The 14,480-nt window shown below is 32.2% G+C and overlaps 1 protein-coding gene across 1 annotated transcript; it reads left to right on the top strand.

Moving 5' to 3' along the window:
- Window positions 1–1,003: 1,003 nt before the first annotated feature.
- On the top strand, window positions 1,004–13,869 carry LOC111059109 (putative gamma-glutamylcyclotransferase CG2811). The gene is made up of 3 exons (XM_039445377.1): window positions 1,004–1,026; window positions 10,596–10,741; window positions 13,540–13,869. Exons 1-3 carry the CDS (start codon window positions 1,020–1,022, stop codon window positions 13,777–13,779), a joined length of 393 nt encoding a protein of 130 aa, XP_039301311.1. The 5' UTR covers window positions 1,004–1,019; the 3' UTR covers window positions 13,780–13,869.
- Window positions 13,870–14,480: the final 611 nt, after the last annotated feature.

Raw genomic sequence — 14,480 nt, 5'->3', positions numbered from 1 at the left:
ATTCAAGAGCGAATATCTCAGAAACTCTTGGGAATATCACAAAATTCCATTGAACAGAAAGTGTAGAGAATTTATCAAGCTTCATTTTTGAATAGTTAGTTATGTCAGTTCAACGCATTGTTCTCAAGATATGAGCGTGGAAGCAAAACGCTGTAAAATGCAACTTTTAAACCACCCTCATCTCCTTAGCACATAAGTTAGGAATGAGGACTTTCGATATGTTCTCCTCCTAACCAGTCTCAACAAAGCTGCAAAGTCAAAAGTTTTGTTTGAAACATTCCCTCTAAACTCCTTTGTCAATTATTGGTCTATTGTTGCAAAAATGGAGATTTCACACTCAACACTAATAAAGCTGCTGCAAAAGGAGTACCTAAGTTAGGGAAATTCATAAAAGTGTGAAATTACACATCAAATTGAAGAGAATTTAATGTTATATAAGCTCATAATTAGCATGGATTTTTCCCATCGATTTTTAAAAAGTTATAAGCAAAAATAGAAAAAAAACGTGGCAAACGTGTTTCTTTCAAAAATGTCACACCTTCAAGAGCGGATATCTCAAAAACTAGATAAGATATAAAAAATGTTGTGATATGAATATTGTAGAAAATTATGTAAGCTTCAATTTTTTATATGTCAGTCAAGTCCTTACGATGCATAGTTTTTTAGTTTTATGCAAGAAACCAAAAAATGGTACCTTTAAACCACCCCCACCCACTTATCACAGTGGGTAGGGGTGGGGACTTTTGATATGTTTACCTCCTTACTACCATTGATTGAACTATGGGATCAAAAATTATCTTCCAAACATTTCCCTCTACATCCTTTTTTAAGCATTCATTGCCCACAAAGCATTCATTGCATCCAGCACAAAGTAAAAGGAATCTCTCATTAATTTCTTTCTCACTGGTAATGGTTGATCACTCCAAATCGATATTTTGTTCGATTGTGTTTGATTGATCTTTCAAAATCGATATTTTGATCCTCTATCGATTATTTGAAAGTTTCGATTCTGAACCTGAATGGTAGGTAAGTTCTAACCTCCAAATTATTCAAATTAAAACAATAGTTTTTACAAAAGTTTCCAAGTTCATTTTTATAAATAATTAATCTGCAAGAGAAGTATGAAGAGTGAGAAGAAACCATTGAGATATTTTTTAATTTATGATCACGCTATATACTTTTGAGGTTATGAAAACTTGAATTCAAGTTGTCAAAATCGCCTATTTAACTCAAACGTTGAATAACTTGAATGGAAGTAAACTTGATACTTGATTAATGTATCTGCCTCTTTAGGAATTGCACCTTTATCTATAATTATTTCTCAATGAAGCTACTTTGCTCTGCAATACCCCGTTCTCCATATAAAAAATAATGAAAAAGAAGAAAAGCAGAAAGAGGTGGACAACATTGATTCAAATCAAGTTAGTTCAAAGAAATCAGTTGAACAAATTGTGTACCCAATATTGCTAATTGATAGGCGAATCAAGAATCGATGGATGCCGAGCGCTCGGCTAGGTTGGACGGTTTTGTGGCTCTATATCTTTCAAATGTTTGAAGTATTTTTGGTGTTTTAAGTTGTGTTTTTTCTGAGTGAGTAAATTTCATGTGCATGTGAGAGTGTCTTAACAGCTGTTTGAATTTATAGCCGCGCCAATTTCAAACAAGTTTCCTGTAGGTAGGTGCCCTCTTTTCCTATATTTGTTTCCTATGTTATCAGGAGCTTCCTCTTCTATTCCAATAAGGCCATGAAAGCTCTCTTGGCGACTCCTTTTTTTCCTGACTATCCTGTCCTAAAAATGAATACTGATCTGCAGCTTCATTTGACTGAAGTACTGGAAGAGAACTCCATTCTTAAGAAAAAATTGCATGATGAAAAACAAAGGAGAGCCCAATGTTTTGAGGATTCTCTGAACATGGAGGAACAGTCAGAGGGTGAAATCGAAAGATTAAGAGCTAGGGTGAATGATTTATAAAAATCTGAAGATAGATTGAAGAAGTTAATTGGTGAAAAACATAGCAAAAAGAATGAGGAAGTAGCTGTTGAATGTAAAGCTCGTGTAAATGTGTAACTCAAACAAAAACGAAAATTTCATTTCCTGACTGCTCTAATGTACATGAAAAACTGAAGGGTAAACAAATGGAATTGATGGAACTGAGACAGCGTCGTTGGGAGGATAAAGTTGAGATGCAAGAAAGGTTCAAGAATGCACTCTCAAGGCAGATAACTGGGAATTTAGTCTCTGCAGTATCAGGCGTAGATGGTGCCTTTAAACCAGCAAGACAGTATAATGACAATGGAAGGAAAATCCATAGAAAAAATTATTAATAAATCCAACATTCTGACACTTAATCTCTCAAATGACTCACATCAGTCTCGTAATCTAAATAAAGTGAATAACGGCTTTCGGAAACAGTTGAACAGTTCTAGAGCGCATGCAAATGTGTCAACTCAAACAAAAACGAAAATTTCATTCCAAGTTAAAATACAATGTTTTTCAGCCAGTCAGGAAAGACTGATGGCTAATAGAATCAGGTCAATGAGTGATTTTAAAATTTTTCACATGATGAAACCTGGGGCAAAATTCGATAAGGTCACTGAAGAGTGTATAAGTGTATGCTCTGATATGTACAACAAAGACCTTGCTGTCATTATCGCAGGAACAAATAAATGATGTTGCCTGTAATGAAGTTAATAATTTCATTCAATCATTCAAAGTGAGAATTGAGGATTTGCAACACACTAATGTTCTGATCTTCTCAGTGCCGCATCGATATGACTTACCCTCTTGGTCATGTGTAAATGAGGAAATTGCAAAAACCAATGAACGCTTGAAAGACATAAGTGAACAATTCTCTAACATGTATTTTTCGGACTTGAGCTCCTTAGGGCCACGCTTCCACACAACACATGGTCTTCACCTGAACTACTTGGGTAAAAAATATATTACTGACGTCATAATGAACATCGCAGCGGGACTTGTGTCAACTCGGAGACGCCCATTACGACGACGGAGGTACTAGCTACGGACTTGAACTCGAGTGATGGTGGAGAGCAGCCCCCTTCACCATGTGACCCTGTTCCCTGTGACCGTTCTCGCATTGGCCTCAATCCTGATAGACTTGTCAACTCAAACTAGTGGTTCAAACATGGAAATCAGTGACTCATCTGTGATTGATATACAGCTTCAAAACTCTTTTTTAGAAAATTGAAATTGGGGTTTATCAACATGCAGGGTTTAACCAATAAGGGTTTTTCACTTACCGTTTATTATTATTACACTTTGGTTGGATTATATTGTCATGTAGAGCTCTGTTTGATTTATGAGTGTGGAATAAATAAATTTGAATTTGAATAAGGAGGATATGTTAAATGAGTTTGCAGTTGATAAAAGCATTGATATTATTTGTATGAGTGAGCACTGGTGTAGAGAGGCTCAATTGTCTTTTATAAAACTAGATGACTTTTACCTTGGCAATAGCTTCCACAGAACAAATCACATTCGAGGTGAAGTAGCAATTTTTATAAGAAATACAATTGGAGAGTTTGATTCTTTGAATGCCGATTTTCTCTGCAGGGAGTTGGATTTTGAAGCTACATGTGTAATCAATCATATTTCAAAATTAGCAATTTTATCAATTTATAGATCTCCAAATGGAAGCTGTAGAATCTTCTTGGAACAATTGGACAAACTCCTAAACTTTTCATGTAGACCTGCATTTAAAAGATTCAAATTGTTTATAGGTGGTGACATCAACTCGGATTTTGACTTAAATAGAGACAAGCGTAGCTGTTTTGAATTAAAAAACTTACTAAGACAATTCAACATAATTTTTACCAATACTGAGAATACAAGAGATAATGCTTGTCTTGATAACATACTCACTAATGTTAGGAGTACAGCCGTTTCTACCAGGGTTCTGCCATTTCCGTACTCAGATCATAAGCTTCTGACCATTGATTATATCTTGGTTATATTGCATTGATTATATTATAAAAAACATTTGAACAAAAGATGTGCCGATGGCTGATTTCAGATCCTTTTTATAAATTAACCGAATTTTATGAGTGTCATAATTTATGAACATATTGTGATAACAAATCCTAGATTGTGACTTAACTATAATTATTAGTTATTACTGTAATTTAGTTATATGACTTTGTCCATGCTATATAATATGGCTTTCTGACAATAAAATATTATTATTATTATTATTATTATTATTATTATTATTATTATTATTATTATTATTATTATTATTATTATTATTATTATATTATTATTATTATTTGTAATAGCCATGCAGAATTGAAATTATCAAGTGGTTGAAGGTGCGTTTCCTTAGCGATGGCTCTACAATTTTAGCTATACAGCTGTAGCCGCAACTATAATATAGTTGAATTAGTATGAATTATGAATTTCATTCAATATATAATTCCATTCACATTAAGGTGACGTATCATACATCACTAGAACTTTGCTCTTAACAAGTGATTTCATGTGGAATATTGGCATAGGCTTTAGATTAAAATAACCTGAGACTGTTACAACCGGTAGAAACTGAGCGGCTGTGGCCGCGCGTCTATAATATATTGAAGAGTATACTGGTCTAGTCTAGTAGAATAGAATCCAACTAAATACGTGGAAGAGAAACAACTTTATCACATCTTCCAATTTCCTTTCTAATCCAATTTAGACTACTATTGATAAAAAGAAATTATAAGTATCATCAGAGAAAACTCCTATAATGCTATTATTAATATCGGTAATATCTATAATGCTATTATTAATTCTGTGGTATCATCATCTAAATGGCTCGAGTTTAGGCCTTGAGCATTTTATAGTATTCATGAGTACCTACTTCGATTATGATGATTTGATTATGATTTTTCTGCTTTTTTTACTTTATGATTTTTCTGTTGAGGATTATGCCCAAATGAGCTTCAGGCTTGTGCGTTCCTAATAAAACTGATGATGAGAGATGAGTGGACCAGCAGCTTTAGTTGGTTTCCGAACCACTGGAAAACAATTTTAATTAATAAATGGTATTTAGAGGAGTTATTTTCCATTTTAATGGAGTGGTCTAGTAGATAGAGTACTTGCTTAGCAGCCTAGAGATCCCGGGTTCAAATCCGCTCACCACCAAAAGTTTTAGAACAGGTGATTCCCGTGTTATCGGATGGGCACGTTAATTGTCGGTCCCAGTCCCAGCTGAAGTATGACAGTCTTAAATGATGTACTCAGGTCAAGTGGGACCTTCCCGAAAGGGACTCCTCGCCAACAAAGTTTTTTCAAAATTTGGAATTTTCTAATTAATTGTGATTGATTTAATTTAATTTTAAAGTATTTTTTAATTTAAAAATGAATTTTGTGTGTTTTGAATTGTAAATTGAGTGTGTAATAGAAGAATGTTAAGTGACACATAACCTAGCTACATTTGGACTGTTGTATAAATTAGAATTGGAACCGTTTTGGGCTTATAAGCCTACTGTAGTACTTTTCTATAAGTTGTGTAATTCTGAATGATTAAATAAATAAATAAACAAAAGCTATACCGTACGAATTTACTTTAGTGGCTCTTAATTTACGAATTGGCTCTTGAAGTGGCCAAACTTACAACGGGAGTAGCGCATGGAACAGATCAACCATAATTGAAATTGAAATTCTTTATTCTCCAAAAAAGATTAACAATACAATTATATTTGCATGTAAAAAATAAAAATATATTTCATTGGAGGCTCCTCTATGGGCACAAATGCCAGTGAGAGAGGAGCGAGTTGTCTAGTAGCATCAATATATATAATCTTAAATTAAACTATTCATAGCTATGGAATATATGACTAAATACAATAAAAAATTTGTTTAAGATAGAATATGCTAGAGTAACAAAAAAAAACTCAATCTGGAGAGAGGTATATTATAAAGCAAATAAAATGAACCAAATCAATCTCTTAATTTCATGTTTATTCCAATGACGAAGCCTATTGTACTAATATGTATCACATGGCAAATTAAAATTATGTTCTATTCTTTTGTTACTTTCTGCTTTAGTTTTGCAACAATCTGGTTATTTCTTGCTATTTATTTGCTTTTGTGATTTGTTGTACACTACTCAAGGCAACTGAGATTGAACTATTATGTTTTGTTCATTTCATTACTCATCAAGCTTTGAAGATTGAAAGGCTGATAGGACTCATTCCGGTATTATCATATGTAACAGTAAGATGACAAATTTAATTGCAAACCCAGTCGTCAGCACAGTTCGCTGAACCTTGGAGTGATCTGTGATCTAGTGGATAGTGTGATTGCGTAGCAACCTAGAGATCCCAGTTCAAACCCACTCAGAGCCAAAAGGTTTTGATCAGGTCACTACCGTGTTATCGGATGGGCACGTTAAACTGTCGGTCCTGGTAGTATGACAGTCATAAGGCCCATTGACGGCTCTAATGATATATCCAGGCGAGGTGGAACTTCCGTCAAGAACTCCCCACCAATAAAAGCCATAAGAATATTATTATTATAGAACCTTCCTTTCTCTGTTGCTTAAATTTCTTGAAATCCACTGGAGCTTCACCTCCGGAGATTCGATAGGAGAATGGTTGTCTTTGCAAACTCTAGAAGTCTGCCTGTGGTGCTTTTCCATAAATTGGGAATATCCTGTGTGTTTAGGTGATACGGGGATGTTTCTTTAAATCACTACAGTTGAGACAGTTTCCTCAGGATTCACAAATTCGGTTTTTTAGTACATTTCGTTGTGACAAGTAGTATAGTTGTAACATTATAAATAAAAAAAAGAAAACATATGTCTCTAGAAATGGTTCCTTAGATTCAAAACCTAGGTTTCATTGCTCAATGCATAATCAACATCAATTATTGCAGATTGAGTTTTGTATCAATAGAATCTTTTCAGTAGAATAGACAACATACCTTTGTTTTTATTTCATTATGGTACAATTCTACCTCACATTTGTCAATAGTATTGATACAAAAAGTTTTTTTAATAATCAAATCAAATCATTTTTTATTTTGACAAAAAACACAACTCAGTGAAATAAAGAAATAAACTTCTATAAAGTTAGTTCCTGTCAAAACAAAAATACTACTTGCTAAATTATGCTCAATTTGTATGCAAGTAGGAGGTCAGTGAAAAAAAAAATTTTGTCATACTTACTCAATTGCAGCTGTTTTCCATGCTTTAAATCAAGCCGGTAAACAGCTGTTTGCAAAACAAGAAAACATGTGATTTTCATTACAGCATACTATTACTGTAAAGAGATCATATTATGTTCTCTTTACAGTCGAGTATGTTAGGACTCTACTGAGTCCTAATAACATCTGAGTAATTAATATACTAACTCAAATATTAAAGAACTCATTTAAGGAGTTTCAAGTTATAAGAACTCATCTGAAATCTTATAATTTAGGCCTTTATTATTTTATTTGAGCTCGAAGGGTCTGTCTGTTATGAACTAGGCGCTACGGACTAGGTCATGTTTATAGAATGCAGTAGCTCGAGAAGCAGCAGGTAATGGTTTCTGTTTTTCAGCAATATTATTCTTTCTCAGATAAGTATGACAAAAAATATTGTACATAACTTGTACGGTAACGTATTTACCGCATTCGTATGATAATTCTGCCCTCAACTACGTTTCGGGCAGAAACAATCATACTTATGCGGTTAATTATCGTTACCGGACTTGTTACGTAAAGTACTATTTTAATGCTACATTCACACACACACACACACATCTTTCTCTTTCAAGTTGGTATGTGCAAAAAAGGTAAAAGAAGTATTATAATAGAATGGGAATCAGATTATTACAGAAAAATAACTCTGAATAGTTTCAGGCAGACATCCAGTAAGCCATTTTGATATTTGTTTTTTCAAAAGTAATAGTATTTGTCACTTTATTATAAATTATAATTGTTACTCCATTAATATAAAGAACAAAGTGGCAATTAACAACAACAGTGATAACAATGAAAGGAACAGTTTTGGGCTATAAGCCTGTTGTTCCTTTCCCAATCATTCATAGTTGAGATTGATATTGGGCCATATGGATAAAAACAGAGCATATGCTCATGAGCATGAGCATGGAGCATAAGGTTTTGCTCATGAGCATTAGGTAGAAGCATAAGCATTTGTTCATTTTTATACGAATAAGCTTCACCTTATGCTCTTACCTTATGCTCCTGAACTCCAGAGCAAATTGACACGTATTTTAAAGATTTTTCATCAGCTGAATAGCCTTACTTTGTTTTTATAGTGAAATTTGCTACTCCCATAAGCGCTAAATATGCAAGTATAGATAATGCTTGTGTTTGGTCATCTGTTCTGTTCTCTCTATCTATGAATTGAGTTTCAGGTTAGTTGAGTTCTGAATTTTGAAATAATAGCGTGAAAAAATGTCATCTCTATAATAATCTTCAGCATATTCTTATAATCTCAATAGCCTTCTTATAATCGTCTACACTCTCATCTTCTTAAATGCCTATTTCCTATTCTGTGATGGCTATCTTTATAATCGATAGGTATTTTGTATTTATTCTTTTGTAGGAATAATGGTGATATATATCACGGTTGAATCTAAAAAGAGTTTTATAGTTATCAACTATTTGTTGCGATCGTATCTGGTATAGTTTCCTCTTCCTCACACGAATTAGTTAAGCCATTTTACTATGGGCAAAAGTTGAAAAGCTGCTCTAGACTAAACTCACCTTTCTTGAAGCATTTGCTTCAAAAGTTGAGCAATAATGCTCCAGTTTATTCATACAATTTTGATTATAAAATTTTACTTTTGACCAAATGCTCAAACTATTTTTTTGATGAGCATGAGCAAAAGGTTTTGCTCACATAGAAAATGAAGCATATGCTCAATATTTTAGAAGTATAAGCAAATGCTCAACTTTATTCATATGGTCCATTGTATCTATCAATGTATAAATGAATAACAAGAATTGATCACAACTGTTGAACATATAAATTCTTTCAACTTTTCAAACTAAAATGTGTTGTGTAAATGTAATCCATATTAACGGATTAATTAAGGTGAAATGAAAGAAAGATTATCAGTTCCACATAATTTATTTGAGCAAATTAAGTTTCAATGCACTTAAGGCATCATCATCAGTAGTCTGTTTTGGCTAGACTGAGACTTTATCCATTTTCCTCAGTCTTATGTCATTGAAACTTTAGTTGTCTAAATAAATGGCAAAATGTCATTAGTCAAATGACTAATGTCATTAGTCAATTGACAAATTGACTAATTGTCAATTGTCAAAAACTTCAGTTGCCTAAATGATAAAATTTATTTTATTTCACCTTACTAGTAGTTCTGTGAACAGTAGACCTCGTGCAGTTATAAACCGCAGCCTCCTCTTATACTGTCCATCAGAGTAAATCCTGTCTGTATGTCGTGTTGGCGAGATATCGGTGTACAAACGGCTAATGGCTGTTGGGGTTGGTGTATCAAAAATGCTAACATCAAAAGCTAATCTCCTTCAAGACATACTGGCAACAGGACAGCCCAAGTTCAAAGCAGAAAAATTTCGAGAGACAATTCTTTGTTATTTTAGTTATTAATTGCATGCTTTATTGCACGCAATTAATAGTTATTCATTTATTTATTTATTCACAATGGAGACAACGGGTTTCCCCAAATATGTCTCCTTAACAATAAAAATTGTACATATACAAATGAAAAAATAAAAATAATGATAAAAATAATACGAACTTATGCAATAATAAATATTACAAACAACAAAAATACCACCTAATTCAAAAATGAAAAATACAAAGATTTCAAATACTTATGAAGAAAGTAAAAATAAAACAAATTGATAATTCAAAATTCAAAAACTTATTATAATTGAAGAATATAATAACAAATAATAAACAAAAATTTTATCAATAGAATAAACAAATAACATTTATAACTGAACGACGTCCTAAACCATATGCACATTCACACTGATACACCAACTATTTATTTGATCAGATCATGCTTACACAAGATTTAATTATCATATAACGCTTTCCGGAATTAAGCGCGAGAAAACCAGAAGACATCTAGGCGCCCAGACAAGCTGTTATACGTTCTTTGCATCCTATTTAATAGTGCATAAAAATTGCATTCAATGAGGCATGCAATTTATAGTCTACACAGCTGCTGATTTTTCACCAAGTTACATTGAGATATTGAATTGCATGCATCATGGCATGCGATTTATAATCCACTCGACAGCTGATTTATGATTAATAATTCTCCATAGTCTGATTTTTACTCTAATATTGGCGTATGAAGGAGGCTCCTTTTTCCTTTTATATTATCCTTGAAATGCAAAATTTCCAAAAACCTTGTATATACGTCGACGCGCAATTAAAAAAGGAACATACCTTTCAAATTTCATAAAATCTATTACCGCGTTTCGCCGTAAATGCGCAACATATAAACATTAGAGAAATGCCAAACCGTCGACTTGAATCTTAGACCTCACTTCGCTCGGTCAATTATGGAGAAATTCCACATCTCTGTTCTTAGTGTAAATTTTATTAATGGCTAAACTCAAACTATATTTTTAAAATGTTTGTTTCAGGCATGTCCTCTGAAGAAATGGAAGCGAGTCATCTCAATCACTTGTTATTTGTCTATGGAACTCTTAAACAAGGCGAACCAAACCAAGATGTAATAAAAACAGAAAACAAAATCGATGGAAAAGAGCAACCTCAATCTCAATTCATAGCAAACAATAGTCTCTGCTTTGCCTATGAATTGAGATTGAGGTTGCTCTTTTCCATCGATTTTGTTTTCTGTTTTTATTACATCTTGGTTTGGTTCGCCTTGTTTAAGAGTTCCATAGACAAATAACAAGTGATTGAGATGACTCGCTTCCATTTCTTCAGAGGACATGCCTGAAACAAACATTTTAAAAATATAGTTTGAGTTTAGCCATTAATAAAATTTACACTAAGAACAGAGATGTGGAATTTCTCCATAATTGACCGAGCGAAGTGAGGTCTAAGATTCAAGTCGACGGTTTTGCATTTCTCTTGTTTATATGTTGCGCATTTACGGCGAAACGCGGTAATAGATTTTTATGAAATTTGAAAGGTATGTTCCTTTTTTAATTGCGCGTCGACGTATATACAGGGTTTTTGGAAATTTTGCATTTCAAGGATAATATAAAAGGAAAAGGAGCCTCCTTCATACGCCAATATTAGAGTAAAAATTAGACTATGGAGAATTATTAATCATAAATCAGCTGTCGAGTGGATTATAAATCGCATGCCATGATGCATGCAATTCAATATCTCAATGTAACTTGGTGAAAAATCAGCAGCTGTGTAGACTATAAATTGCATGCCTCATTGAATGCAATTTTTATGCACTATTAAATAGGATGCAAAGAACGTATAACAGCTTGTCTGGGCGCCTAGATGTCTTCTGGTTTTCTCGCGCTTAATTCTGGAAAGCGTTATATGATAATTAAATCTTGTGTAAGCATGATCTGATCAAATAAATAGTTGGTGTATCAGTGTGAATGTGCATATGGTTTAGGACGTCGTTCAGTTATAAATGTTATTTGTTTATTCTATTGATAAAATTTTTGTTTATTATTTGTTATTATATTCTTCAATTATAATAAGTTTTTGAATTTTGAATTATCAATTTGTTTTATTTTTACTTTCTTCATAAGTATTTGAAATCTTTGTATTTTTCATTTTTGAATTAGGTGGTATTTTTGTTGTTTGTAATATTTATTATTGCATAAGTTCGTATTATTTTTATCATTATTTTTATTTTTTCATTTGTATATGTACAATTTTTATTGTTAAGGAGACATATTTGGGGAAACCCGTTGTCTCCATTGTGAATAAATAAATAAATAAATAACTTAACAAATAAATATTAAATATGAAGAAAATAAATAAAAATCTCAGTACCCTTTTTTTTTTAATATTTTATCACACATGTTTCGGTCACTTATTCGGTAAGTGACTTGAAAATGGCATAAATGACCGAAACATGTCGTGATAAAATATTTTAAAAAAGGGTACTGAGATTTTTATTTATTTTCTTCATATTTATATTACAAGTAGCCCTATACAGGAAAGAGATAAATAAAATAAATATTACACTCCAAAGATTTGAGTAAAAAATGAAGGAAAACTAATAAAAAATGGAAAAATAAAATAAGAAATATAAAGATTTTGATACAGAATTAATAAAAAAAATGGAAAAATAAAAATGTATTAGAAAGGAATGAAATAAAAAGGAAAACCGGGAAAATTGTTTTACACAAGTAATAGTGCATTTTTATCGTTGAGGCAGGCGGCAGTGACAATAAAAGGAAAAATTTGAATTTTCAGCCAGCAAAAATTGAAAAATTCTAATAATGTAAGCATATTCTGTCATTTTTTAACTTTACGTTTCTTAAATTATATGTACGTTTGTAATATTAGTTTTATAAATTGATTCTGCTGTTATTATTGAGGTACAACATTACATCCTTTTTAGAGTAATCACGAATATTTGGAGGAAGTCTGTTAAATAAGTAGGGAATTACATAATGTAGGGATCTTTTACCATAAATATTATTGTTGCTGGGTACTACATATATTGAGGGAGATCTTAAATTATAGGGTGAGGGAGGAGCAAGGAGTCTATAGTATAAATTTTCTTTGTGGAGTATTACAATTTTGAAAAGATAGAAATGTTTGGGCGATAAGGTATGATAGAATATTTGTAAGCTACGTGGGTTGTATGGATCAATATTATTAACATAAGGAATTCTGGTAGTTATACATTTTAATGTTCTCAATTGTATTCGTTCAACTCTAGATAAAAGATAATTGGCTGCACTTCCCCATGATTCAATGCCATATCTAATTATTGGTTCCATCAAGGACTTATAAATCAGATATAAGCAGTCAGGGGTGATATTTTTATGCAAATAAAAGACTTTTGCGTTAAGCGCTTGAAGTTTTTTGAAATGTAGTCTATGTGAGGACACCATCTCAGGCTGCTATCGATGATAATGCCAAGGTAACGGGTACTATTTACTAAAGTTAGAGACGGACAAGTGCAGATCTGAGAAGCATTCGCATATATTGTTTTTATTCTTTGCCATACTGCCCCTCCCATTCACATTCCAGTTACCATGTGAGCATTATAATCAAAATCATTCTAATTATTTCAAAATAATGAAAATTCAATGGATCTCTTTGAAGTATCAAGTAAAAATAAATTTGTTTGATTAAAATTTAATTTAGAATAAAAACGAACAGAGCGAAACAAACAATATATGGTAGCACATACAACAACAATGCAACAATAACAACAAAATACCTAATAATACCTGTTATAATATTACAAAAATGACAATCCATTTGTGATGAGTGACCTACAAACTGAGCATAAGTCTGTTCAATATAAATTCATATTTTTAAGTATCTTGTCTGAATTGTGGCATCATTGTAAACATAGATGTATTTCATTGCATGTGTGTTAATTAATAAGTACTTACCTTTATTTTTCAGAACGTTACTGGTGAGATCTATGAGATAAATGATAAAATGCTGGAAAAACTTGACATTTTTGAAGAATGTCCAGAATATTACATAAGAAGAAAAGAATGTGTTCGTCTACTAGACACCCAAAAGACAGCTGAGTGTTGGATTTATTTTCTCAAAGGACATCATCCTAATTTGATCAAGCTAGAAATGTTCAACAACTATTGCTCTAACGGTGAACATGGATTACCCTACTTGGAAAGGTAAGTAACCTTTGTTACTTATGTATATGATCTAAGTTATACCTTTGTATATGATCTATAAAAAAGGGTTTAGACTTGTGGTCGTATTCAGAAAAGCGTTCTTAGTCAAGTTTAATTATAAAAGTCACTAAATTGTAAGTCAGTATTCAACAACTGTACTTACTCAAGTAAATATTTATTTAAAAACTTGAAACCTTACTTGAATACTAGTAGTTCTGTGAACAGTAGACCTCACGCAGTTATCTCATCCACAAGTATCTGATGTCACCTGTTCTAGTTGATTCAGTTGAATCATAATTTACTCTTGAAAACTGCTATTTGGTTTCTCCAAGATCAAAAACTCACTTATGTTAATAAACTCAGTTCACGTTTGAATTTGTATCACATATGATGATGATTTATCCAGTTTCGTGAAAATCTTTCCATCTGATAAAAATATTTTCAACTATTTTCAAATTAATTTTTTTCAATCAGAATATTATAATTTCTTCGGCATTATTCGGTTCATTTAATCAATTTTTATTTTATTCTCAATCACCTATTAAATTTGTTTTTCAAATGTGAGAATATTGATACTGATGAGCACGCGTCATGAAAAATATTGAAACCCTACCTTATAGAAATAGACACGGCCAGACATCTGTGTAATGCAATTACACTTAGCTGGTTGGCTATCTTCAAAGTAGATTATATATATATATAGTG

This window comes from Nilaparvata lugens, unplaced genomic scaffold, assembly GCF_014356525.2.
Source record: "Nilaparvata lugens isolate BPH unplaced genomic scaffold, ASM1435652v1 scaffold6778, whole genome shotgun sequence".
NCBI lineage: Eukaryota > Metazoa > Arthropoda > Insecta > Hemiptera > Delphacidae > Nilaparvata > Nilaparvata lugens.
The sequence above is the reverse complement of the archived record's forward strand: the minus strand, read 5'-3'. Positions and strand labels throughout refer to the sequence as shown.